Here is a 24,752-nt window from a genome sequence, read left to right as displayed (position 1 = left end):
TATCTCTTTCACGGACTCGATTTCCCAGCACCCTGCAAGGGGAGTCAGAAACACTGGAGCTGGATTTCTCGGCAGGAGGATGACAGCTTCTGATCAGTGCGTCAGCTGGAGAGTTGGCTTACTTTGGAACTTGCTGTAGTGAGCTGCGTCTGGCAAGTAGGTAGTCGTACTGCACCGAACCACACCGTGCTTTGCCATAGTACGTAAAGGTATATTCATACCTTGAAGGTGTTTAGGAATGCCAGCTTTGACGTAAAGTCGGGCATATGAAGGTCTTGAATGAACCCCTAAGGAATAGATGTTCAAACATAATGAGTTCTTGGAGAAATCAATATTCAAGCAAGGGGAAGTCCCTAACGGCTTAAGAGTCTGGGTTTCCAAGAAATCGTTGTGAAATAGATGAACAGATGGAAGTAACCATGCCTGTATTTGTGCAGCATGGGCTATGCCTAAATAAGGACTGGATATCTATGCCTATATAAGGGCAACGCAAATTTTACCTATATGAGGGCATTAATCTGGAAATTCATTTGGAATCTAAAATCTAACACAACAACCTGTTGAGGCTCGTTTCCTGAATGGTTTACTGCACTTGTTCCCTCCTATCGCCTTTGTGATGCCCAAATGGGACCTCAATCTGATTCTCAGGTTTCTGATGTGTTCTCCCTTCGACCACTAAACAGCTGTCCGCTGCTGCTCTTAGCTCTCAAAATGGTCATCTTAGTGGCCACTACTTCAGGTCAGCGAGGTTCAAGGTCTGTCGTTCCACACTCCTAACACCAGCTTTTTTTCCTGACAAACTGGTCCTTCAGACACGTGCCTCCTCCCTGCCGAAGGCTGTCCCCCCCCTTCCATGTTAGCCAGTATATCAGTCTCCTGACATTTTTTGCCTCGCCCCCTCCCTTCCAGGAGGAGGAGAGACTCTATCACCTGAACCCAAAGAGAGCTCTTTTATTTTATAGTGACTTCACCAAAGGCAATCAGGCAGACTATCGGCTATTCATTGGGTCCACAGGAGTGAAAAATGGGAAGTCTTGGCAGAAGCGGACTATCTCTTGATGGATTGTACTCTGCATTAGGATCTGCTACACAGTAGCTAGGGTACCTGTAATGGACATCTGCAAAGCTGTTACGTGGGCTTCACGCCATACTTTCACGAACCACTACTTCTTGGACAGTCAGGTCTGTCAAGACCAGCATTTTGCCTGTTCAGTCTTCCAGGACATTTTTTAATGAGCCAGTACGCAGACCCCACCTCCTGGGAGATATACTTGGGTATCTATTCTAAGTTGAGGTATCTGCAGTTAGGAGCCTCTACCAAAACAAGTTATTTCCCTTTGTTAATGCTTTTTCGGGTAGAGACTCTATCTAATCACAGATTCCTTCCCGATCCTCCCATCCGCCCAGCTCTGCGAACTAGCCTCTTGATCCAAAAGATCCTGTTAGTCTCTGCAGAATAGTCAAAACAGAAATATTGCTTTTTATGTCGCTTTGCATTTTTGCCACAGAAATAATCACAAAAGAAACTGATGTCAACACCCCATGTGGTGCCTATATTGGCACCTACATGGGCACTGCAACGTCATTTCCTACGCCGCCAGCACGGAGTCAAACAACGCCATCGACTTTCTGAATCCAGTCTGACACAATGGGAATATTCTAAGGTGAGGAATCTGCGGTTAGAGTCTCTATCAGAAAAAGCGTTACCTAAGGTAAGTAACTTGTTCTTCTGGAGTCTAGGAAGTAACCACTCTGACATGCGCTACCTGTGACATCCTGCATGCCATAGGCATTGCCCATAATGGATGCCTATTTCAACTCTAGCCACTTTGAACATGCAAAGCATCTCACCATAATATATATAGCACCCATCCTCTAACAACCATTATTGAAGTAGGCATCCAGTCTAGCGTCTGAGTACAATTTACAAAATAGTTTGTCTCCACATTGGGACCAGGCAAAGTCCTCCTTGCCTCCATTCTGTCTTCCCAGGCCCATATTGTGGCATCGGGGAGACCAAAAAAGGCCTTCCCAATCAAAGAATGGAAACATATTTAAGTTTAGTATCTCTGTGGCAGCCCTTAATCTATGTTGCCTTTTAGGACTATCTGCAGGCTCATGCAGTTAGGGAGGGTAGATAGTAGCACCCAGTCCACCTTTCTCATATTTTTAAATTCGTAAAATATTTGTAATGTGTCTAGCTTACTTCTTGAATGAGTTCCATATAAGGAATGATAGTGTGTTGTCCGGTTCCCAGAATAAGCAAAATATCCCATGGAATACATAAAGTCACCTACACAGAACCACAATTTTTATTAGACATCATAGTGGGGCACCCTTGTCTCATCAAGTATGCAATCTAGATTCAGATTAAACTGTTGTTTGTGCGCCAGTCTGATGCCCACTTTTTGTAAATCATTACTTTAATCTTCCTGAAATGGACTTGCAATGGCTGTTTCCTTATTTTATTTTTTTGTTGCTATTTGCCCCCTGCATAATGGGAACATCCGTGATTTGCCCAAGTAGTAGGAGTCCCTGTATTTCACTGTATTTATCTAGAATGTGCAACAAATGCAGAAGAGAATGCTTTGGAGCTCACAGATACACTTGGCCCTAATGTGGATGTCGGTCGAGGCAACTCCGACCAACATCCCTACAGTTTCAGGACCAACCGACTGAGTGTCGGCGGTCCAAAACTGCAATTATGATATGCTGCACATAGTGTGGTCGCAGACTCCCATTTTCCCATGAGAGCTTGTGCGGCAGTCGGAAACCAGCCACAGCACAAGCTCCAGTAAAGAAATGGGAGTCACTGTAAATCCCTGCACGGTGTGGCATGCACCTCACGGGGCATGCCACACTGTGCAGGGATTTACAGAGGGGCACCATTGGTGCCTGCTCTGCCCCCAATCTGAGGCTGCCGAAGCAGGACCCCCAAAGTTGCTTTCCGACAGGCTTTTGATGTCGGAAAGCCCAACATGGAAAGCCTGTCAGAAACCGACATCATAATCCCGACTGCGGAAACTCCGTCTGTAAGGGATTAAGTTGCGGTTCTGACTGCCCCATGGGCTCCTTGAGCCTGGCGGAAACCAGTCCGATTGACCGGCCTGTTTCTAATCCGGCTGCCATTATTGTAATACATCGGTTGGATTTGAAACCTTGGATGTTGGTCAGAGTTATTCCGGCCAACATCCAAATTGGGGCCTAAGATGTCATCCGTGTTTTGGAACCTTTACCAACCTTTTACTAACCTTTATTCACCAATCTCCCATTTGTTCCCTTAACTCACAGGCCAGTCATTACGCCATCACGGCAAACAAAATTGCAGACATGGAGCTTCCTTTGAAAGTGAACTGCTCTAAAGCCCAATGCTCAAATTGTGCAATAGTATTTTTTTTGGGCCTGCGGTGTCAGTATAGTAATCATATTCATTGTAGCATAGAAAGCACTAAATTATATCTCTAGAGTGCCTGAAACATGAATGCCCACTCCACAGTATCAAAAGCCTTCTCAATATCCATGGAAGCCCCTGCATACTCTACAGTCGTCATATCTAGTAAGAATTTCACATATGCCAAGTGTCGTAGGCTATGTATGATGTTAAAATGTGGAATAGAACCTGATTGATCAGGATGTATTATGTCTGTGACAACGGTAAACAGCCTTTTCACAGTGCATCTTCTTTGTATTTTAGCATTTACTGTCATCATTGACAGTGGTCTGTAGGATTCAAAGTCCTACAGGTGTTTCCCTGGCTTAGCTGTCATCCCAAGTTGTAGCTCCCATGACGAGTTGGGGGGCTGCCGTGTTTCTATAGCTTTTTGTGATAAAACTCTGTCGGGAGTCCATCATGACCTGGAGTTTACTTTTTGCTCATTCCTCTTTAATTAGTGGGTAATAAGTAAGTGGTAAGTTGTGGCAACCTAGGCCTTTCCACATATATGAGACTCACTTGTGGCCCAGGGGCCTCACTCTTATTGTGTAGTGTCTGCAGATACTCTGTAAACATCATGTTACCTGCCATGTGTATACATCGTAAGTTCCTATTCCAACCAACCATGCAAAGGAAAGCATGTCTCTATATCTTTTGTTTACTGCTAACCAGGCCATCATTCTTCCGGATGTGTCCCCTTCCCAATGAAGCCTTTGTCTGTAGGACATGTTTGAAAATGTATCCAAAGAGGTATACGGCTGATTGAGTTTGTATTTTCTGTCATACACTTTTTCGAGAGTTCGGACTCTTGTGCACTCTTACTTTCCAGATCAGTGATCAGTTCTTCCAGCTTTTTAATGTCTGATTTCTCGTTCTGGCTCACTCCATACTATTTTCCAATGTGTGCAAATCTTACACCACTTTCATTGCATCTCATTCTGACTCTGTAGATGAGGCAGAAACCCAATTTGCCAAGTATTCATTTAAGGTGTAAGCTATGTCTCTATGAAGGCAGCTTCCTGTTAATTGGTCAGGGCGCCCTCTAGCATCCTTCCCATGGCACATTGCTGTTAGCATTACTTTCTCACTGTGGTAGGGTCAGTTATTCCTTCCAAGTCCTCTTTTCTGCCATCATGGTAGATGGTCATGTTAGATATGTGCTGCAATTTGGCGCATTGTTGTCAGCAGTAGCCTGGCAATTCTCTAGTTTGGTTCCATGTGTGTTGTGCCTTTTTGTATGCATGCAATTGTGTGTCTTGGTGTCAGCAGGTTCATTTAGTTGTGTAACAATTGTTTCCTTTTTCATTTATGCGCAGGTGTGACTTCATACTTCTGCCATGAGGTTTTTTGGTGTAGGTTTATTGTAATGTTCTTGCACATTTGCCTCTGACATCACAATCCTATCTTTCAATCAGTTTGCTGTTGGAAATTGGGTATTTTCTATACTTTCATTTTGGTATTGCTTTAGACCCAAGTACTGTTCCCCCAGAGCTTGGTGCCTGGAAAGCTTCATCACTGTTAGTCAAGCAGTGTTGTTTTACTTGTGTCTAAAGTGTTGCGTGTGCTATTTTTCAACCTAAACTATGATACTTGTTTTGGCTATTCACTCGAATATCTCCTATTGTCTTGGTTATTCATCAGAAGAGTCTTTCCAGTTTCTTTATCATTTAGGAGGCCTTCAATGATTGCGGTAGTGTGTGGGTATTACAAAATGGACTTCCTGGTGTTTAAGGTATTTATGTCCTATTTTCAAGGGCTAGCAACATTTTAAATGGTGAGCACGGTTGTCTGTTTCCCTAGTTTGACTACCCTTTATTTGTACACAAAGTTAAGAGAAAAAGTAGGACTCAATGTAATGATTGGAGAATTATTATCAGACCACCCAAAATGTACAGCCCTAAAGTACTTGTTTTTCCAAAGGCACAATATATGGCCTCAAATTACATCAATGGTCAGATTAGAAATGATTTCACCCTTAAATACTCACCATTGTGGCTGCACCACAAAAATGAGGAAGAAATATAAAGCATTTATGAGGGAAGGCAGTAGTGATGTTTTGCTTAAAAGATGGATACCTGTAAGGTGGCTGCCATTTGGGTGCCTTCATAAAGGCACTTTGAGAGGCAGGTGTATCAGCAGACCCAAGGTGTAATTTGAGCACTTCTAAGTGAGACATGCAGTTCAATGGGAGCTTCATTGAATGTAGAATTGTTCCTACAAATGTGTAAATTAGCACATTAGTTTCGCAAGGGAGCACTGTTTCCACATGAAGGAAATGCTCTCTAGTGCATGAACCTGTTTTATTTGATCATGCAGTGAGTGAAGGAAATTTCATCTTTCAAAACTGCCTTTGTGGAAAATCTGAACTGTGAACCACAGAAACCAACAGTGTGCTTTCATGGAGCTGGACAGAATCTGTTTATCCGTACCCTCAAGCCATCCATTTTATTATGTTCTTAATAATGAACGCAATTAAGATTTCTGATTCTAATTAGTTGTCAGTGATGTTTTAGATAATTATACAAGCATTCTTTATAATTAAATTGTGAAGGTAGTTGGTTTAAATGCACTTTGCATGTAATGGGATTACTGCAGATTATCAAATTATATCAATTGCTATATTACAGAAAATCGAAAATACATTTTGTTTCTCTTTCTTAACTTGTAGATATCTGTATTTCTGTTGTCACACAAATGTTTTGGCTACTACATTCATGGCCGATCAGTTCATGGACACTCGGATACTAACATGGAGGAAATGAACATGAATTTGAAAAGAGAAGCGGTATGAACATTTACTCATTTTATTTGTTTTGTTTCATATCTTTGTGTTCCTTTTCAATGCTAATATTTGTAATTACAGTAGGGCAAACAGCATTAAGTGTAAGCTGTTGTTGGGACCATTGGTCATTCTTCCCGGAGTGTCATTAGAACTCATGTTGGTAATATGATGAGCATCCACCAAGACTTAAATGTTGTGGGTGGTTACAACATGTGTAATTTAGTATTTCACACTTAATATGCTTCCTACTTGAAGTATGCGTAGTAAATGCAATAAGTGGGATTTGTTCCATGTGAAACTAGCATTAGTAAAGCCACCACCACCATGAGGTGTCAAACATGCACACACAACACAAACCGGCACACAGACAGAATGCATACTATACATGCCCAACCAGGCTATGTATATAGGTGTCAACATGCTCGCATAGGTGACGTGCCTGCCTGTGTGGACCATGTAGGCAATCTGTCTAGGTGTGCCAGTTTGTTATGTGTATGTATATGTACATTTTGCCTGTTTGTATGTTCTGTATGCCTGCATATCTGTCTGTAGACTTTATGCATGTGCCATAAAAAGCCAAACCTGTTGACTTATGCTTGTTTGTTTATTATATTATGTTTTCCTAACCAAAGAAAATAAATGTGGGTATATGCATACTTATCGAAGGCAAGGATAATCTAACATGTATACTCTTCTATTTCAACCTTTAGCAATATGATGTTGCACTCTGCAAACAAGGTGTCCTTGAATAATGAATAAATTATTTGTCATGTATCGAAAAGAGGGGTACTACGAGCCAGATTAAGATCCATTTCCGATGCTCCTCTCTATAATTGACACATCTAATCTGTGTGGGTACTTGTTCCTATGTGGAGAGGGTATAGAAGATGTTAAAGAAAAGGTGTGGCTGGAATATATGGTTCCAGGGGATCTTCCTTATTTGGAAGTGTTGCCCTCACACACCCTTGTGGGTGTCATGCTTCGTCATCGGGTGTTTTGCTCCTCATGGGGACGGCACTGCAATGCCCCACGGGCCCCGCAAGATGGCTCTTTGTCGGAGATCTTTTCTTGTATCAGCCGTGATGGTGCATGCAGGTGTGTGGAGTATAATGTGTAAGGTGGAGAGTGTGATCTTAAAATTACCTAAAAGATATCAAATATTATTCAGAGATTCTTTGCCAAGGTGGAGCAGTTTGGTAAGAAACTGTTTTCATCTGCCATCTTAGCGCTGCGGTCGGTGAACAATGCATGCCTCTTGAGCCGATATTCCTACTCTGTGTGGGTTACGGTAGCGCGAGTGCTGCCTCACTGTCTGGAGGAGGCCCGGACACTGCTCTCCCAGGCTGTTGCCGAGGAGAGAGGCAGCGAAGTTTGCCATAATGTGTGGACTGGATACCGCAGACTCGCTAGGCCGAGCGATTTCCATGACGGTGGCGCTCCGCTGCCAAGCCTGGCTGCCGTCCACTGGCTTTTCGGGGGATGTCCAAAACTCCCTTATGGACATGCCCTTTGATCGCCGTCGCCTTTTCGGCGACAAAGCAGATCATGCGTTGGAGCGCTTTAAGGACTCCCGGGCTACGGCCAAGTCCTTGGGCCTTTCCACCACGCTCACGGCCACTTCTGCTTTTCGTCCCTTTTGTGGCCACGGAAGGGGCGCCCAACATATTTGTTCAGCCACAAGCCTCAGAGCCAACCTAGAGGCGGCCGCGGATGTGGGCCCTGCTGTGGCGGGGCAGGGGGCCAGAGGGCGGGTCACTCCACCCCTACATCATCCGCCTCAAAGACTCTCTAGTCCGAGCTTTCAGGCCCATAAAATACCAGTGGGCGGTAGGATTCGCCATCCCCTCCCCCACTGGCGCACCATCACATCTGACAGGTGGGCAGGGCCGTTTCTACAATTAGGCAAGACTAGGCAGCCGCCTAGGGCGGCAAAAGGGTGAGGGCGGCAAAAAGCATGAGTTTGGGAATCTCCTTAGTGGAATCGCACACCTGACCTGGAACAACGAGCTCCCTGTGCATGTCGCCCACACATGTGGTAGTGAAGTGCATAACCTGAATAAACTTTTGCCTTACTTTGTTCAGCACGCTTGCATTTTTTCCAGAGGCCTGCCTGCATCTTTTGGGTGTTTTTTCAGAGGTGGCGGCACCTGCCTTAGTTGCCTGACTTAGCAGGTCTCGGATAGAGAAGGGGAGGGAGGCGGAGGGGCGGCTCTTTCCTCCTCAAAAGCTTGTGACAAACCTTCCCTGACACGCTCCTTTTTTACCCCTTTCTGGCTTATTGAGCACTTTCTGGAGACTCCCCAGGCCTGCCCGAGGACTCCTCTCTCCGTTAAGAAGCCTCTCTGTTCATGACTCATGAGCAATATCCTGTCGTGCTGCATCTCCCCAGAAGGCACAGTACAGGTCTCGAGTACATTATCCTGCACCGACAGTGTTACATCTCCCCCAGAAGACTCACAGCACAGGCCTCAGGTGCATTATCCTGCCGCGCTACATCTCCGCAGAAGACTCACAGCCCAGGCCTCAGGTCAGTTTCAGGTAGGCAGCGGGGGTGCAGGGAGGTGTAGGGGGCCCGGGTGCAGAAAGGTTGTCCAGAAGGGATGCAGGAGTGTAGTGGATGAGGGCATGTGAGAGGTGTGGGAGAGTGTGTGTTGGCAGGTGAGGGGTGCGGACAGGATGTGAAGGAGCTGAAGTGGGGTGCAGTGAGGGGTCTAGGAGGATAACTGTGGGCGCTTAGAGAACCCAGAAGGGAGGTGGAGCAGCAAGGTGCCAAGGGAGATACTTGTGAAGAGTGAAAACCTGAAGTGTGATCATATAGGGGGTGGTGGTGAGAGTCCTCTAGGGGACTTGGGGTACTGAGTGTAACTTGAATATTTTTTTTTTCCAAATTTAAAATAAATAAAAATGTGACGAGTAATGTGCAAGAGTTCCGTGATGGGTTAGGAGAGTATGTGGGAGGGAGTGAAGGATTAGGGGACAGGTTGGAATACAGTGACAAACTTTTTTTTGAGGGCAGCTGTGGATCTCGGTGTCTCTTGTTTACAAGTGTCATGCTGAAGTCTAGATGCCCCCTTCTCATCCATAGCCAAACTATGCAGACTTGGCAGATACCCTACAAAACGATTAAACTAGTTTCCCACACTGCAGAATAGAAAACTGCACCATTTGGCATCAGACCCCCTATCTTGTGGAATTGAACTAACAAGATATTTCGGTGAGACAAAGTGCCCAGAAGGAATTGGTTTTGAAGGGTTTGAGCTTAATACATTTTCACTAAAGTAAGATAAGAGCAACCTATGAAAATGCCCTACTCCAAGTATTTGTTATTGTGAGTTTTGTATAGCACTGCGTTCAGCACAGGGCTGCTTCGGGTTGCTTTAACTTCTTGGCTTTGATATTGATGCAATGTTTGGCTCAGTGTCTGTGTACGAAACATTTCAACTTAACACCTTCAATGTTTACACAGCTAAAGAAAGGGGCGCCCAGTGCGGACTGGATAGCTGTGGATTAGTGTACCTGTGGCAGAGATCTGCGTGTAAACCTTTCAGTTTGTGTTTGTGCTATGTTAGGAGTCGATTATTGTTTTGTTACTTGGGATTGTGATGGGGAATCGAATTGTACTTTCTTAAGAAAGAAGAATTGAGCCAAGTAGCTTTCTGAAAAGAGACCAATATAATTTGCATAAAAAATGAAGCTTGTTTGTCAGCGTCATGACAGATCCTTGTATAGCTGAATCTTTCCAGAGGGTGTATGCATCTCTGGTGCCCAGGGGTTGCAATACCCCTCCTTTCTTTCACTGGTGTGGTATTGTATCAGCAAGAGGACCCCACGACACTCCAGTCCAGTCCAGAAATTGAACGGAGGGACAGAGTAAAGACATTTACCTGGAGGCCGCTCCTTGCCTGCAGTCCATTGATGTGGGCGGCCGGTTTCTTTAAGAATGGGTCACGAGCGAAGGAGAGACGAGGGCTTTAATGGGGCCAGAGAGGGAGTCTGTCTGCTCGCTGTTACCTCAGCCTGCTCGGATGTTTCTGAATAATACGTGCAGGAGCGTCTATATAGTACTTTAGGGCTGGACAGGGCGCTCTGAGTTTTGGAGCCTAGACTGTTTTATAGCATAGACAGCCGGTGGCTTCTTAAGACAGGGGAGAGAGTGATGGTAGTAAAAGGAGTGGGGGGGCATTTTTCAATTCTCGCCTAGGGTGGCAAAACACCTAGAAACGGCCCTGCAGGTGGGTGCTGCAAATTGTCCGAAGGGGTTTCTCCCTCCCTCCCCTTCGACACTACCCCTTCAGCCATGCCACCCCAGTACCACCGCATGTCGGGGGATCATCTGTAACTTCTGCAAGAGGAAGTTACGGCCCTCTTGGCCAAGGGGCCATCGAGCACGTTCCTGTGCCAGAAGTAGGACGTGCTTGCTATTCCCACTACTTTCTGGTACCCAAGAAGGACAAAGGCCTGCGTACTATCTTGGACCTCAGGAACGTCAACCGCTTCCTCTGGAAGGAGAAGTTCAAGATGTTGACGCTGGCTAAGGTCTTATCTGCTCTCGACCCTGGAGACTGGACGGTAGCGTTGGATTTGCAGAACGCATATTTCCGCATCCCCGTCCTGCCGGCCCACCGGCGGTACCTGCGGTTCACGGTAGGCCACAAGCATTTTCAGTTCACTGTGCTCCCCTTTGGCCTTACCAGTGCCCCTCTGGTGTTCACGAAAGTGATGGCGGTGGTCGCAGCCCATCTGCGCAGATCAGGGGTTCCAGTCTTCCCCTATCTCGACAACTGGTTGTTGAAGGCGGGCTCACCCCAGACAGTCAACTCCCACCTTCAGACTACGGCCGACCTCCTGCATTTGCTGGGGTTCTCCATCGACGTGCCAAAGTCACACCTGGTTCCCTCCCAGAAGCTCCGTTTCATCGGGCGGTTCTGGACTCAATGCAGTTTCGGGTTTATCTTCCCGAACAGCGAGTCTGGGATATTCAGGCTATGATTCCGATCTTTCGGGTTTTGATCAGGATGACCCTCCGGCTACTGGGCCTGATGGCCTCCTGCATCCTGTTGGTAAATCATGCCAGATGGCAATGGACACAGCATCAGGGCAACCTGTCCGATCACGTTCAAATCTCAGAGGGCACTGCACAACAATTGCAGTGGTGGCTCACGAATCGCGATTGGGTCACTGGCAGATCCCTCCCCCTTCCCCAACCGGAGCTCACATTAGTGACGGATGCATCCCTCCTGGGATGGGGTGACCACATGGGAGAGGTGGAGATCAGAGGCCTCTGGTCTCCGGCGGAGTCCCGGCTCCACATCAACATTTTGGAGCTTCGGGCGATCCGACTTGCACTGAAGGCATTCCTTCCCTCTGTCCGGGAAAGTGTGGCGCAGGTGTTCATGGACAACACCACCGCCATGTGATACTGCAACACCGGGTGGGGTCATGGACCTTATGTCAGGAGGCTCTGCGCCTCTGGACATGGCTGGAACATCAGGGCATTTCCTCGTGGTTCAACACCTGGCAGGTTCTCTGAACGCCAGAGCGGATTAACTCAGCCTTTGGTGCATGATGGATCACGAATGGCGTCTACACTCGAACGTCGCAAAAGGTCTCTTTCAGCAATGGGGAGAGCCTTGGTTAGATCTATTCGCCGCGAACATGCAATGTCAGCAGTTCTGCGCATTAGAATTTCCAAGGCGGCACTCGCTCGGCGACGCTTTTCGTCACAAGTGGAGTTGCGGTCTGTTGTACGCCTTTCCGCCTATGCCACTTCTGCCCATAGTGCTGAAGAAGATCAGGCGCGACTGGGCCCAAGTCATCCTTGTGGCTCCGGATTGGGCACGAAGATACTGGTATCCCGAGCTACTCAGCATGGCATTCGATCCCCCGATCCAACTGCCTCTTCGGGAGGATCTTCTGTCGCAGCTGCAGGGGACAGTCCTCCACCCGAACCTGTCCAGCCTCCACCGCCATGCGTGGAGATTGAGCGGTGGCAGTTGACGTTTTTCGATCTTCCTCCCGAAGTCTGTGATGTCATTCTGGCAGCTAGGCATCCCTCCACTAAAACGGTATACGCCTGCAGGTGGAACAAATTTGTGGCATGGTGCACAGCAAAGGCTGTGGATCCTCTTTCGGAGGTTCTTCTGTTCCTTCTTTCTTTGGCCCAGCAGGGCTCTGCTCTGGGCACTATCAAGGGCTATCTTTCGGCCATTTCAGCCTTTTTAAGGCTTCCTGATCAGCCTTCTCTTTTCAAGTCCCCTGTTGTAAATAGATTCTTGAAAGGCATCATGCACTTGTTCCCTCCTGTCCCTTTCGTGATTCCTCAGTTGGACTTGAATCTTGTTTTGACTTATCTGATGTGTGCTCCTTTTAAGCCACTTCAGAACTGTCCTCTTAGTCTTCTCACTTTAAAGACTGCTTTCCTGGTTTCTATCACCTCTGCCAGAAGAGTGAGTGAGCTACAGGCTCTTTCTTCTAAACCTCCCTTTCTTTCTGTCCATCCAGATTAAGTTGTCCTAAGAACACGTCAATCTTTTCTGCAAAAGGTTGTCACTGCCTTTCACATCGGGCAGACCATCACTTTGCCCACCTTATTTCCGCCTCCGCATCCCACAAAAGAGGAAGAGAGGCTCCACCGTCTGGACCCTAAACATGCGCTCTCATTCTATCTGAACTGCACACAACAGTTCCGGGTGGATGTCAGCTCCTTGTTGGCTACGTTGGCGCCAAGAAAGGTTGGGTCGTGCACTAGGGGACCATCTCACGATGGGTTGTTTTGTGCATTAAAGCATGCTATTCATTGGCTAGAAAGGAGCCTCCAGTGGGGCTACATGCCCATTCAGCCAGGGCGACGGCCGCGAATACTGCTTTGGGACGGGGAGTTCCCTTGCATGACATCTGTCAGGCAGCTACGTGGGCCTCGGTGCACATTTTTACCAAGCACTACTGCCTGGACAGCCAAGTCCAGAGAAATGGCTTCTTTGGCCTTTCTGTTCTGCAGGACTTCCTAGTGTGATTTTGGTTCACAGACCCACCACCAGGGTTGGTATTGCTGGGGAATCTATTCTAAGGTAAGTAATCTATCACTACATGCTTCTTTCAGATGAACAAGTTACTTACCTTCGGTAACTGTATATCTGTAAGAAACATTAGTAGTGATAGATTCCTTACCGCCCCGCCCATCCTCCCCATTCTGTGAACTGATTTCTAGGGTTAAGGTCATCACTTTCAGGGCACCAGTGGTCAGTTTCTTGCATGGCTCTGCGTTCCTGGCGGGGAAAGTCGTGTACAGAACTGACATCAGTGCGCAACGGCGGCGTCTAAGTAGCTGCCGCGACTTCATCACGGCGTACATGACGCCAACGACGGCCGCTGAGCCGCACGATGCCACCTTCCGACACGCAAGGGTACTACTGACGAAAACTTTCCGGATCCAGTCTGACACCTGGGGGTAATTCTAAGGTAAGGAATTTATCACTACCAATGTTTCTTACATATATATCGTTACCGAAGGTAAGTAACTTGTTCTTCTATCCGGCTGTCTTTAATCCTCATGTATACATTGTTCATAAAAAGTCTTGCCTTTTAGAAGCTGCAGTGCAGCCTTATGTAGTCAATATGACAACATTATATGTGCATTCAGGAAAAAATTATACTTCTGCTAGCGTTGTTGGATTGACCTGTCGGGTAATCTGACGCTGGCAGATGGGCCTTGTTGAAAAGGCTTGTGTCTGGGCTGTTTTTTGTTGTTGTCCTGTGGGCTGTGATGAGATCACAGAAAAGCAGCCAACTCACTGGTCCTTCCAAGCTGGACCATTTGCAGTGCCAGCCTTTCAAACTACCTAACTGGCCAGTCCATCACTGTCTGATAGGCTTACATTACCTTGTTGACAGATACATTATTTAATGCTGTTTGCATGCAAGAACTCTATGCAGAAAGGTGTTCCAGGGTTCGCACCATGCATTGGGGAATATCTGGGGTCCACGCAACACAGCTGGGTATATCCATAGTCTGAGCACTAGGAGGAAATATTCCTGCTTGTACGACTACAAGGAAGCTTCTCACAATTCAAAACCAGGACTACAGGTGCCTAACCTTTTCTCAACAAGAAAGACTACAGGAGGAAAACCCATAAACCCTGTTGAGACCTGGGTGAATTAATTAGAACATTCAACAACGTCTCAACAGGTCACATTTAAACAGACAGTTTTACAGAAAATTGGAAATTGGAAAAGCAACGAAGAAGGGAGACAAACACAAATGTTCTGTGAATACTTGAAGCAATCTATATTTATAAATTTCATATACATAAATAGTTATGTCAGCACAATTATTAATACATGTGGGTGTAACCCAAATAAAAGCATACACATACGTGCTCATGCAGGAAGTGATCCGCGTTAGTGACCCGTGCAGAGGGGTGAAGAAACAGCGGAGTAAACGGTGCATACAAATAATATCAAAGGAAGATGGTTACAGAACAATGTATTTTACAGGATACTAAGAAAACTTACTAAAATCTTTTTCTGCAACCATCAAAGCACCAAACAATGCGCTGATTGGTCGACGTCGTTTTGACCGGTAATAACTTTAGGTCTTTATCTGGGCCGGGTTACAATCTGTTTGAAGAGTGCTGCTAAGAAAGAAAGTGGTAGGATAAGGAGGAGGCAGACTAAGAGGGAGGGGAAAGGGGTAGTTGCTAGGATGAAGGGGCGGGGGATGTGGGAAGAGACCTATGATTTGTTGGTCAGTAAAGTGAAAGGATATACCTGTGGTTGGCGAATGCCACAATCGGGATGTTCAAGGAGGGAGGACCAGGCGGGGCAAAACGTCCTTAGGGGGATGAGGTAGTCTGAAAGGAAGAAGTAAGGTGTGAGAGTGAGGGCGAAAAATGGGAAGAGAAAATCGGATCCTACTGATCATGGGTAACAGTCTGTGCATTGATTCCTTCAAGGAATCTGACAATTGAGTAATTGTGTGTGGGGCTCTGTTTGTGGAAAGCAGGCTTGCCACATAAGCGAGTCGAAATGTAGGTTCGCGTCGTAGAAGCCTTTGAAAAATGATCCAGTATGGTTGAGTAAGCAAATTGCAACCGCAGGCATCTGGGGGTCCAGTTCAATTGGTATAATAAGCAAGGGCACCGGAGGGAAAGGCTAGGGGAATAGGAGTTAGTACAGCCATTAGTGAACTGAGTTCAAGTGAATTGATAAGACGGGGGTGCGCTACCATTTGGCAAGTGTTTGATCAAGGGCCACTCATAAGCTCAATTCCAACAAGTTAGTACAAGTTGTATCAAGGTATTGTATCACCTGTGATGTACAGTGAACATGGAAATTCACACTTGTTGGTTGGGCACAAGACTTTGACTTTGTGCGGAGCAAACTTTGAAACAGGGAACGCTAATGCATTTCCAAGGAATTTTTTTCATAGTGGAAAATTATAACCTTACATTTATTTAAAATACAGAAGCTGACTGCGTCTGTATGAAGCTGTCACTGAGGCCTCTCTTTTGATGTCCCCTCTGTGACATGAAGGTTGGCATTGAGGTTGGTTTGAGGAAAGACTTCTGTGATAGAAACATTGTAGCATCCAGCGGATAACGTGAAGTGCCACCGTGAGTTGAAGGAGAGGAGTTCCCTCATTGCAAGAAAGATCAAAACCATTTTCACAGGGTATTGAATATGGATTTGACTGAATAAATACGTTTTACTTTTTGGGCCTACCCCTCGCATTTAAGGCACATCTTTCAAAAGCCCGCTTTGTATTACTGCATGTAAATATTGTAAACCACTGCAAATTGCAAATTGAATTTCTGTTTGAGCCCTGGATATAGGCATGGTTTAGAGGCTTGATTTTTGTCCTACTAAATGCAATGTTAGAAATGGGGGTCTCTAGTTGGCAGTGGCTGGCCACAGTCCAAGTAGGGACCCTTCTTCCTAAGTCAGAGTAAGGGAGCTACACCCTTTGATAACCCCTGCTCAATCCTGTGGTAACGTAGCACGAGCAGTTAGGCTTATCTTAGAGGCAGTGTGTAAAGCATTTATGATCATACACAGTAATACAGTGAAGGACACTACAAAGGGACACCACACAAGTAGTTATAAAAAAAAAGTATCTTTATATATAGACTTAACACAAGACCAATAACGGTAAAAAGACACAATATTGGAAAAGGGGGGTGTTCTTGAAAAGCTGGAAAAAGAGTTCAGTGTTCAAATAGGGTTCAGTTCAAAGCAGTGGTCTCTGCGACCCTTTTACTTACAAAGTACCTGGATTTCGTAACAAAACCAACAAAATGTCGCAAAGGAGCTGTTAACGATGATTTTCCCCACGCTAGGCCGGAGATGTGATTGAATCCTTGCCGCAAGGGGGGATGATGCGCTCGGCTGCGGGTGCGTGCGGGACAAAGCAACAGATTTCTTCACGCCTCCAAATGTCTCCTGGCCACGGTATTCTTCCACTCCTTTGTTGCCCCCGTGTCTGCACTCCCCTTCTACCCTTTGCTATGTCTGCACCCACTCACCTCACGGGCTCCTGGTAATGCAGAGCTGCCTTCCTCCTGGACGGGTACATCCTCCTCTTCCTCTTTTGGGGGCAAAATCACTGGAGTCGAAGAGGCCAGGGAGTCATCGCTCTCCTCCCCTTAAAAGGATCACCTTTAAAGATCCATCCTGTCTGGGTTCTCATCCGCACCAGCTCCCAGGAACACTGCAACCCTCCTCTGGTGTCTGTCTGTCTGTCCCTTCTCTCGCTCTCCGGGCCTTGAGACCCCCACCCTGGTCCCTGGACCCCTCCCAGCCGCCCCTCTTGCTGCTCCGCTCGAGTCTCTGCCGGTTTGTAGCCTCTCGCTCACTCTCTGCTCTGGTGCCACCTCAACAGCCTCCGGGGAAAACACAAGCCGCACAGGAAGGTTCCTATTGGGGGGAAGGGGGGGGGGCCGGAGGGGATGGCCGTATGTGTCATGGGGCAGGGGAAAGACTAGGGCTTTACGGGGGCCTGTTGCGGACAAGGTTATCAACAAGCGATTCCACGCCGGGCGAGAGACCGAGGCGGCCGCGGTGGAGAGGAGAGCCCAAGAGGAGGGCTCCTCCACAGAGGTGGGGCCAGGAGTACGCTGAGCAGAGAGGAAAACTTAGAGGGCTCGGTCCTTATAGATCGTTTTTAATACGAAAACAAGTGCGTGCAAGAGGGTGAAGCGTGCAGAGCGGCGAGAGGGCCTCTTCCTTTACGGGGGCAGGAGCCTGCGTATACACTGGTGGGTGGACCGAGGCATTGACCTGGTGCATGTTTGTGCATCTCTGGGATAGGGTCGTGCTTGGGGAACACATACTTGCTAAAAGGCGCTTTCAGGAGACCTACGTCCTACAAATAGCTCTCTTCGCGGTTGTTAGACAAAAACATAGAGGCCCCTCCGGTGCTGCCTAAAGTGCTGACCGGGGGTCAGGAAAGGTTAGCTGCAAGCCAGCAGGCATTGGGGTAGAGACCGTGGCAAATCGACCAGGAGTTGTAACCCATCCAACCTGTCTACCGTTCAGGTGGTCTCTTGTACCAATGGTGAGGCCAGACACTGACACTCCAGGAAGAAGAATGCTAGTCTGTGCTTTGACACCCCTATGATACTAATACCACGGTCTGTCAGCTACCAGACGTCCTAGTGAGCCTACCAGCCAGATCTCTAAGACAGCCTAATGAGAATGCACTCAATCTCTGTTCGCTTTATGAGCCTTTTCTGTGGTAACGTTTTGTGGAATACTACACATTTCCACTATCCTACCACTTCCCCTTACTTTCTCTCTACAATCCTCTTTTTCATCTCTACCGAGGCACGCTTGCGGTTCTTCAAAGCACCCTCACACCCCCTCACCCTCACCCTCACACACCCTCACCCTCACACACCCTCACCCTCACACACCCTCACCCTCACCCCCCCTCACCCACCCTCACCCTCACACACCTTCACCCTCACACCCCCTCACCCTCACTCACCCTCACACACCCTCACTCACCCTCACACACCCTCACTCACCCTCACACACCCTCACACCTCACCCTCACACACCCTCGCACCCGGCGCTCTGTGTGTGTGTGTCGCTGTGTGTGTGTGTGTCGCTGTGTGTGTCGCTGTGTGTGTGTGTCTGTGTGTGTGTGGCTCTGTGTGTGTGGCTCTGTGTGTGTGTGTGGCTCTGTGTGTGTGTGTGGCTCTGTGTGTGTGTGTCTCTGTATGTTTGTGTGGCTCTGTGTGTGTGGCTGTGTGTGGCTCGGTGTGTGTCTCTATGTGTGTGTGTGGCTCTGTGTGTGTGTGTGTGACTGTGTGTGTGTGTGTGTGGGGCACTGTGTGTGTGTGGGGGTGCAAATGCAATAGGTATCGCATTTGCGAGATATTAAGCTATTGGCATTGTAAAAGACAATGCCATTAATTTATCTGTTTTCAAAACCAACACATAAATAACAATTTTGTCATTTACAATGCCAATAGCTCTAATTTTTGCAAAGGGGAGACCGTTGCATTTTAAATGCTTGTTACTCATCCAAAAGCCTCCTCCTATTGCTGAGACCTAAAAATAATAATAATAATAATAATTAAAAAAAAATTCTTTCACTCTTTTATCCCTACACTATCCTTTTCAATCGAAATTAACAGACTAACATGTTCACTTCTCAAATTCCATATTAAACTATACTAATATACTACCCAAATAACTGAATAACATATCCACTTCTCAAATTACTCCATATTTTTTTTTTACTATACTAATTTTCAACAGTAATCCTTTATGGGTTCCGGAGTGCCGTGCTACTCGCCAGAATAGCGCTTCAACACCCATCAGGGGCAACAAGTGCTATATGAATGCAAATATTTCTTCCCCTTTTATCCCTCCGCTATCCTTCTCACTCCAAGTAACAGACTAATATCCACCACTGAAATTACCTCATATTTCACCATATTAATTCACCACTAATCCTTTACAGGCTTCCTCAATAGCGTGCGTGAACAAGCGATAAATAAATACAAACCTTTGTCCTCCTCTATCCTTCTGCTATCATTCCAAATCCAAATAACTGACTAACCTATCCACCACTTAGAATGTTCTTGCATGTTTCCCTATACTAATTCAACACTAATCCTCTATGGGTCCCGGAGTAGCGTGCTACCCGCCGAAAGAGCGCTTTGACGACTCGTCAGGGGTAGTAAGCGCTATATAAATGCAATTACAATACAATACAATACATGCATAGTCCACAATGACCAGTATGTGTCCTGTGGCCGAGGAAGGAAGTAGACCCACCAAATCCATGCCAACCCTTTTAAAGGGAATATCTATTATAGACAAGGGACATAAGGGGGCCTTTTTTATACCTTCAGGGTTCGTATATTGGCACCTCACACAGGCTGCAAAATGCTTTGCCACGTCCTTGTATACTCCTGGCCAATAGAACCTATCCAGGAGATATTGTAGGGTATTTACGTTCCCATAATGTACACCCCCAGTTTGGTTATGGGCCAGGTGTAACACATGTTTACGGAAGGGAAGGGGTACCAGTAGCTGTGTTTTGGAGTGTGCCCCCCCCTTTGATCGATCTATACAATAATCCTTTTTTTACAAAAAGTAGGGTCCTACCTTATCTGGCTCTAGCTCTTGTACTTAGTGCCAGGCATGCTTCAGAGTATCGTCGTCTCTCTGGGCCGACCAGAAGCTAACAGGTGCTGGTTCGGCGTGACCTTTTTTTGAAAGAGGGAAGGCATGGCAGGATGTCTGTATATACTGTTTTTTTCTTTTCTCCTTTCATTCTTTCTATCCTTTCCTACTGTCCCGTCTAGGTCGCTGTCAAAAAAGGGGGCATCAGACAACCAGGTTGTATCTCATTTTTTTAATCTCATCTAGATATTTCTCGAACCTGGGGTGGTCGGTGCCTATTATTACTGCTTTGGACAGGGAGGGTATAACCCCCACTCTTCGTATTTGTGGGTCACTTAATATCTCCATAAGGACTTCTGCTACGGGATACGTTTTGGTGTCACCATGTACACAAGTAACATGGACCTGTTTGTCTTCTTTAATCTGTAGCTGAGGTAGCAAATTTCAATCTACCACAGTCACATGACATCCTGTGTCTAAAAGGGCGTTCTGTTTTTTTCCGTTTAGGAGGACATCTATTTTGTATTGCTGGGGACTTCTTCCGGTTACCATTATCCTCCCTCTAGAATAACCCACATCCATAGGTTCAGTTGCTGAGGCCCTGTGAGGACATTGTCGAGCAATATGGCCCCATTCACCGCAGTGATAACATTGTGGCCCTGGTCCGCTGGAGCCAGGTGTTGGCTGGAAGGGCTTAGGAATAGCACGGGGGATTGCCTGGGTCTTCGATTCTGGTCGGGGTGTGTTCTTGAGGGGCTCAAAAGGGTTCCGTGATATGCCCGCCTTGAACTCAGCTGACCTGTGGAAAGTACATGCTAGTTCCACTGCTGTGGTAGAGGTCAGGTTAGGGTATTGTTTCACCTTTTCTATGACTTCTTCCATTGTGGAGGGTTGAGGAGTCAACCAACGATGTCCCAGGTCTTTGATTCCATAATACAGGGCACGCGGGTTATCACCATTGGCCCATTTGTCTCTCTTGAATTTATTTCTATAATACTCCTGGTCACATCCCAGTCTCTCAAGTATGGTTCTCTTCACCTCCTCCTAGGTGGTTGTACCAGCGGAGTTGGGTGCCTGATAGGCTGCTTGAAGTTCTCCCGACAAAAGAGGGGCTATATATTGAATCCACCTCTCTTGCGGCCATGCAGCCGTAGTGGTGACCCTCTCGAAATTAGTAAAAAAGTAATCAGGGTCCACCCCTTCCTGATAGTTCTGGAGGACGGACCCGGGGACATTGGGGTGTACCCTGGTGCTCACTATAGCGTCTGTAAGCCGCAGTATAGCTGTGTCCTGAACTTGTTGGTTTGAGGTAAGTAGGGCGGCTTGTTCCCTTAAGGCATCTTGTAATGCTTCCCTATCTTGTTTAGCGGTTTGAACCTGCTGCTCTAATACCAGCTGCAGGTGCCGCTGTCCCTCCGCTAGCTGGTTGATAATGCTTTCGAGGGGCACGGGTTGTGTCATGATTCGACTCTTTGTGGAATTATCCCACTTCTGACTACACTTTGTGGCCGCGTGAGTGGTCGTGTGGGTATGAGGGAACACAAAAATGGGAAAAGTGGTGTATTTGATTTGACTTTTTTTATTTCACAACATTTTGTGATGTTGACCAGGTTGGCTGAATACAAACAAAAGCAAGAAAACTTTATAAAACAATATGTCCTCTCCTCGAGGTCTGGGCCGAGACTCTCAGGGTCTTCTGTGTCTCTCTCTCTTGTCTTTTCTCTTGTGGCCGTCGGATAAAGAAGGGAGAAAGAAAAGAAAAAAAAAGGTTGTGTCAATGTCTGGGCTTGTGCTACCTTCACCAAAGACCAAAGTGTAATAAGGGTGGTTGGTGTGGGGATTCTTCTTTATTGACACACCCGAGTGCCCTATCTCCCCAGACCTCCCCACCACCCCCACCAGAACGATCCCCCAAGAGGTACTCGCCTCAGGCCACGACCCGTGTCCAGGGCCGTGGCGTCAGGACCCGGGGCGTCTTCTCCCTTCTCTAGACTGCCGGGTATGCTCGCAGTGTACAGTGCTTCTTTGGCGTCCCGCTGTGCTGATCCCTTAGCGCCGCCTCCTCCTCCGGTCTCCACCTTACTCCGCTCCTCACTCGTCTCCCGCATGCCTCCTCCAATGCTGTCCTTCTTATCCTCGCTCCGCTCCTCGCTCGTCTCCTGAACGCCTCCTCCGATGCTGTCGCACACTGGTTCCTCTCCCGTCCTCCTTTTAGGATGTTCCCCTTCCGCATACGTCACTGGCCCCTCCTTCTTGGCTCGCTCGGCTGTTAGACCGCTGCCTGCCTCCATTGGGAACGGTGTTGGCTCGTTCTTCTCCCACTTCTGGTCCGCCCCTTGTAGGGCCTCCTCACAATATACATACATACATACACGTGTGTATACACAAACACACGCATATGTGTAGTTATATATAAGTTTCACATTTTGCAAGTCTGTGGAGTATGGACTGCAAGCAGGAAAATTGAAACTTGAGGCACAGAAACGTCTTCAGGTAGCGTAGCATTAAGACGAGGCGAACCCACTAAATGGGGCAATTTTCTTTATTAAATGACCGACACCAAAACCGCCATTACGCGTTTCAGCCCAAGAAGGGCCTTGATCACATGTATATATATAATGTATGTGTGTGTACAAACATACACACACACTAATATATTTATTTTTTTCACTGAGAAAACAAAGGTTAAAAGGACATTATAGTGAGGAGAAAATGTCAGTTAAAACCTATTTTAAAGTAACACAACCATAGACATTCATGAGTTTTTGTTATCTCAAGTAACTCATGCCCTAAACCAACTGTAACTTGTGCCCTGGCCTAACAAAATGTTATCAATTGATTGCTGATAGGGATTACTAACCGCAGATTCCTCACCTTAGAATATTCCCCAGGAGTCATACTGAATCTGGAAAATCTTGAGCAATACCTCTGCACGTCGGTGGGTGGTGTCATTCAGCTGCATGTCAGCTCGTCCAAAGTGGCATCATGGTGCCCATGTAAGCACCACCCGGGCTTGCTGACATTACTTCCTCTCTTTCTATTCCAACAGCGCGGATTCAGAGACCTACCTCGGTCATTTTTTGACCTCTTACAAGGAACATGCTTTTTGGAGGTTCACCACCACTTTTTGCCCCTCTTTTGACTAATCGGCCCTGATGTAAGGACTGTGAAACGCCCCAAGCTCTGCTAATCAGAACTCAGTGCATGTGCTCTGACCCTTAGAATGGTGCATGTTTGATTGGCTTACACCCAATTGGCATAGCTCAACTTGCTTATAAGTCTATAGTATATGGTACCCGGGGTAACTTGGTCCAGAAAGGTAAAGTGTCTCTCATGGACTGCAGCGCTAGTTGTGCCACCACAAGTGTGATAAGGTAAAACATGTCTCCCAGACTGTCACTGCAGACTGGTTTAACAGTCTTTAGCTGCTAACTCCACTTTGCCATTTAAGATAATGGCAAAGCCCAGTCCTCCCTTTTTAATATAGATATAATTCTCCCCAGAGGTATAACTATTAAGCCCAAAGGGCAGGGTGCTGTATATTAAAAGGTGGACCATGTACTTTTACATGTTCCAGCAGTAAAAAACAAAGTTGTCCTTTTTACTGTGGAAAAGGCTAGTAGCCTCATTGGTGAGTGCAGAGTTACAGGCTGATATGTCAGCTCTGCTAACTTCTGACTGGGACTATCAAGTTTGGTATTGTAGGGTATCAAAAGAATCCATGCATTAAATCTGATTTAATGGTTACATCTAATTTAATGTCTCTGGTGGGCAAAGTGCAACTTTAGACGTTGCCACTTTAGTTGCCTAAGGTTTCCAGTGCCCATTTATGGTTGCACACAAGGACAGTCCTCACAGACAGCCTTCTGCCCTGCTGGGGAGACTTGTGAATGACTCCCAGGAAAAGACACAATAGAATCCTACTTGCAGATGAGGTGTTATCTGGCAGGAAGCCACACAGGTGTAAGCCCAAAAGACGAGCTTCAAAGGAGAATCCGGCATTGAAGGGCAAATGGGGAACACTTGGGAGAGGGGGCTGCTTTATTGATCTGATAGAGACTTGTAGATGCAGATTCCTTACCTTTGAATTTCCCAGGCATCAAGCTGGATCTGTAAACTTTTGCTGAGCAATATCCCTTGTGCAGGGCGTCAGGTCACTCCATTCTGCTCCGTGTGATGGCGGCATCAGTAGCGTTGGTTATGACGTTGCAGTGCCTATATAGGCGCCACCCAGGCACATGGACGTCAGTTCCTTTCTTTCCCCACCAGTTAAGCGCCGATCTAGGAGGAGCAACCCCTCTGTCGTTTTTTGGTAGATTTTTTTTCAACTTTTGTCGAATTTAGAGAGTTTTCCACTTTGTGTGTGAGGGATGTCTTCAAACAAGACAGGTTTCAAGCTGTGCGGTGGCTGCCACTGCATGATGTTGGTCACCGATCGCCACCTCTTCTGTCTCTGGTGTATCCACATTGACTCGAAGTCGTGGTCGGACTGCCGGGCCATGGCTCCAAAGACCTTGAGGGAGCGGACGATGAAGCTCCTCGCGGCCCGGCACTTTACACCTTCCAGCGAGACTCCACGAAGGTCCCGGTCCCTATCATTGAAGAATAGGTTGCAGGACAGCTCCCGGAGTCCTAAGTCCTCTTCTTCCCACCCGAGGTCCTCGGGACACTCGGGGAAGTGGCTTAAGAAGAAGTCCAAACGGACTTCATCTTCAACTCGGCTGTCATTCGTCGGTGAGAGAGGTAAGGAGCACCGAGAATATAGGCACGGTTTTGCGGAGCCGGAACCTGAATCAACCTTTTCCAGGAGCCGGAGCGACTCCCGCTCAAATAAAATAATTGTACGAGGCCATGCGCCGCGTATTTGAGGAGAACGACTCTGCTGGTGAGCCTTCGTGCCCC

At 47.0% G+C, this 24,752-nt stretch overlaps 1 protein-coding gene across 1 annotated transcript in view; it reads left to right on the top strand.

Annotated features, from left to right (window-relative positions):
- The window catches only part of TMEM67 (transmembrane protein 67), a 989,409-nt gene that overhangs the window by 773,456 nt on the left and 191,201 nt on the right, over positions 1-24,752 (top strand). Inside the window, exon 23 of the mRNA XM_078687042.1 lies at positions 6,102-6,218. Coding sequence (XP_078543168.1) covers positions 6,102-6,218 — 117 coding nt within the window. The remainder of the gene's footprint in view (positions 1-6,101; positions 6,219-24,752) is intronic.

Source organism: Lissotriton helveticus, chromosome 4_1 (genome assembly GCF_964261635.1).
Source record: "Lissotriton helveticus chromosome 4_1, aLisHel1.1, whole genome shotgun sequence".
Lineage (NCBI taxonomy): Eukaryota > Metazoa > Chordata > Amphibia > Caudata > Salamandridae > Lissotriton > Lissotriton helveticus.
The sequence above is the reverse complement of the archived record's forward strand: the minus strand, read 5'-3'. Positions and strand labels throughout refer to the sequence as shown.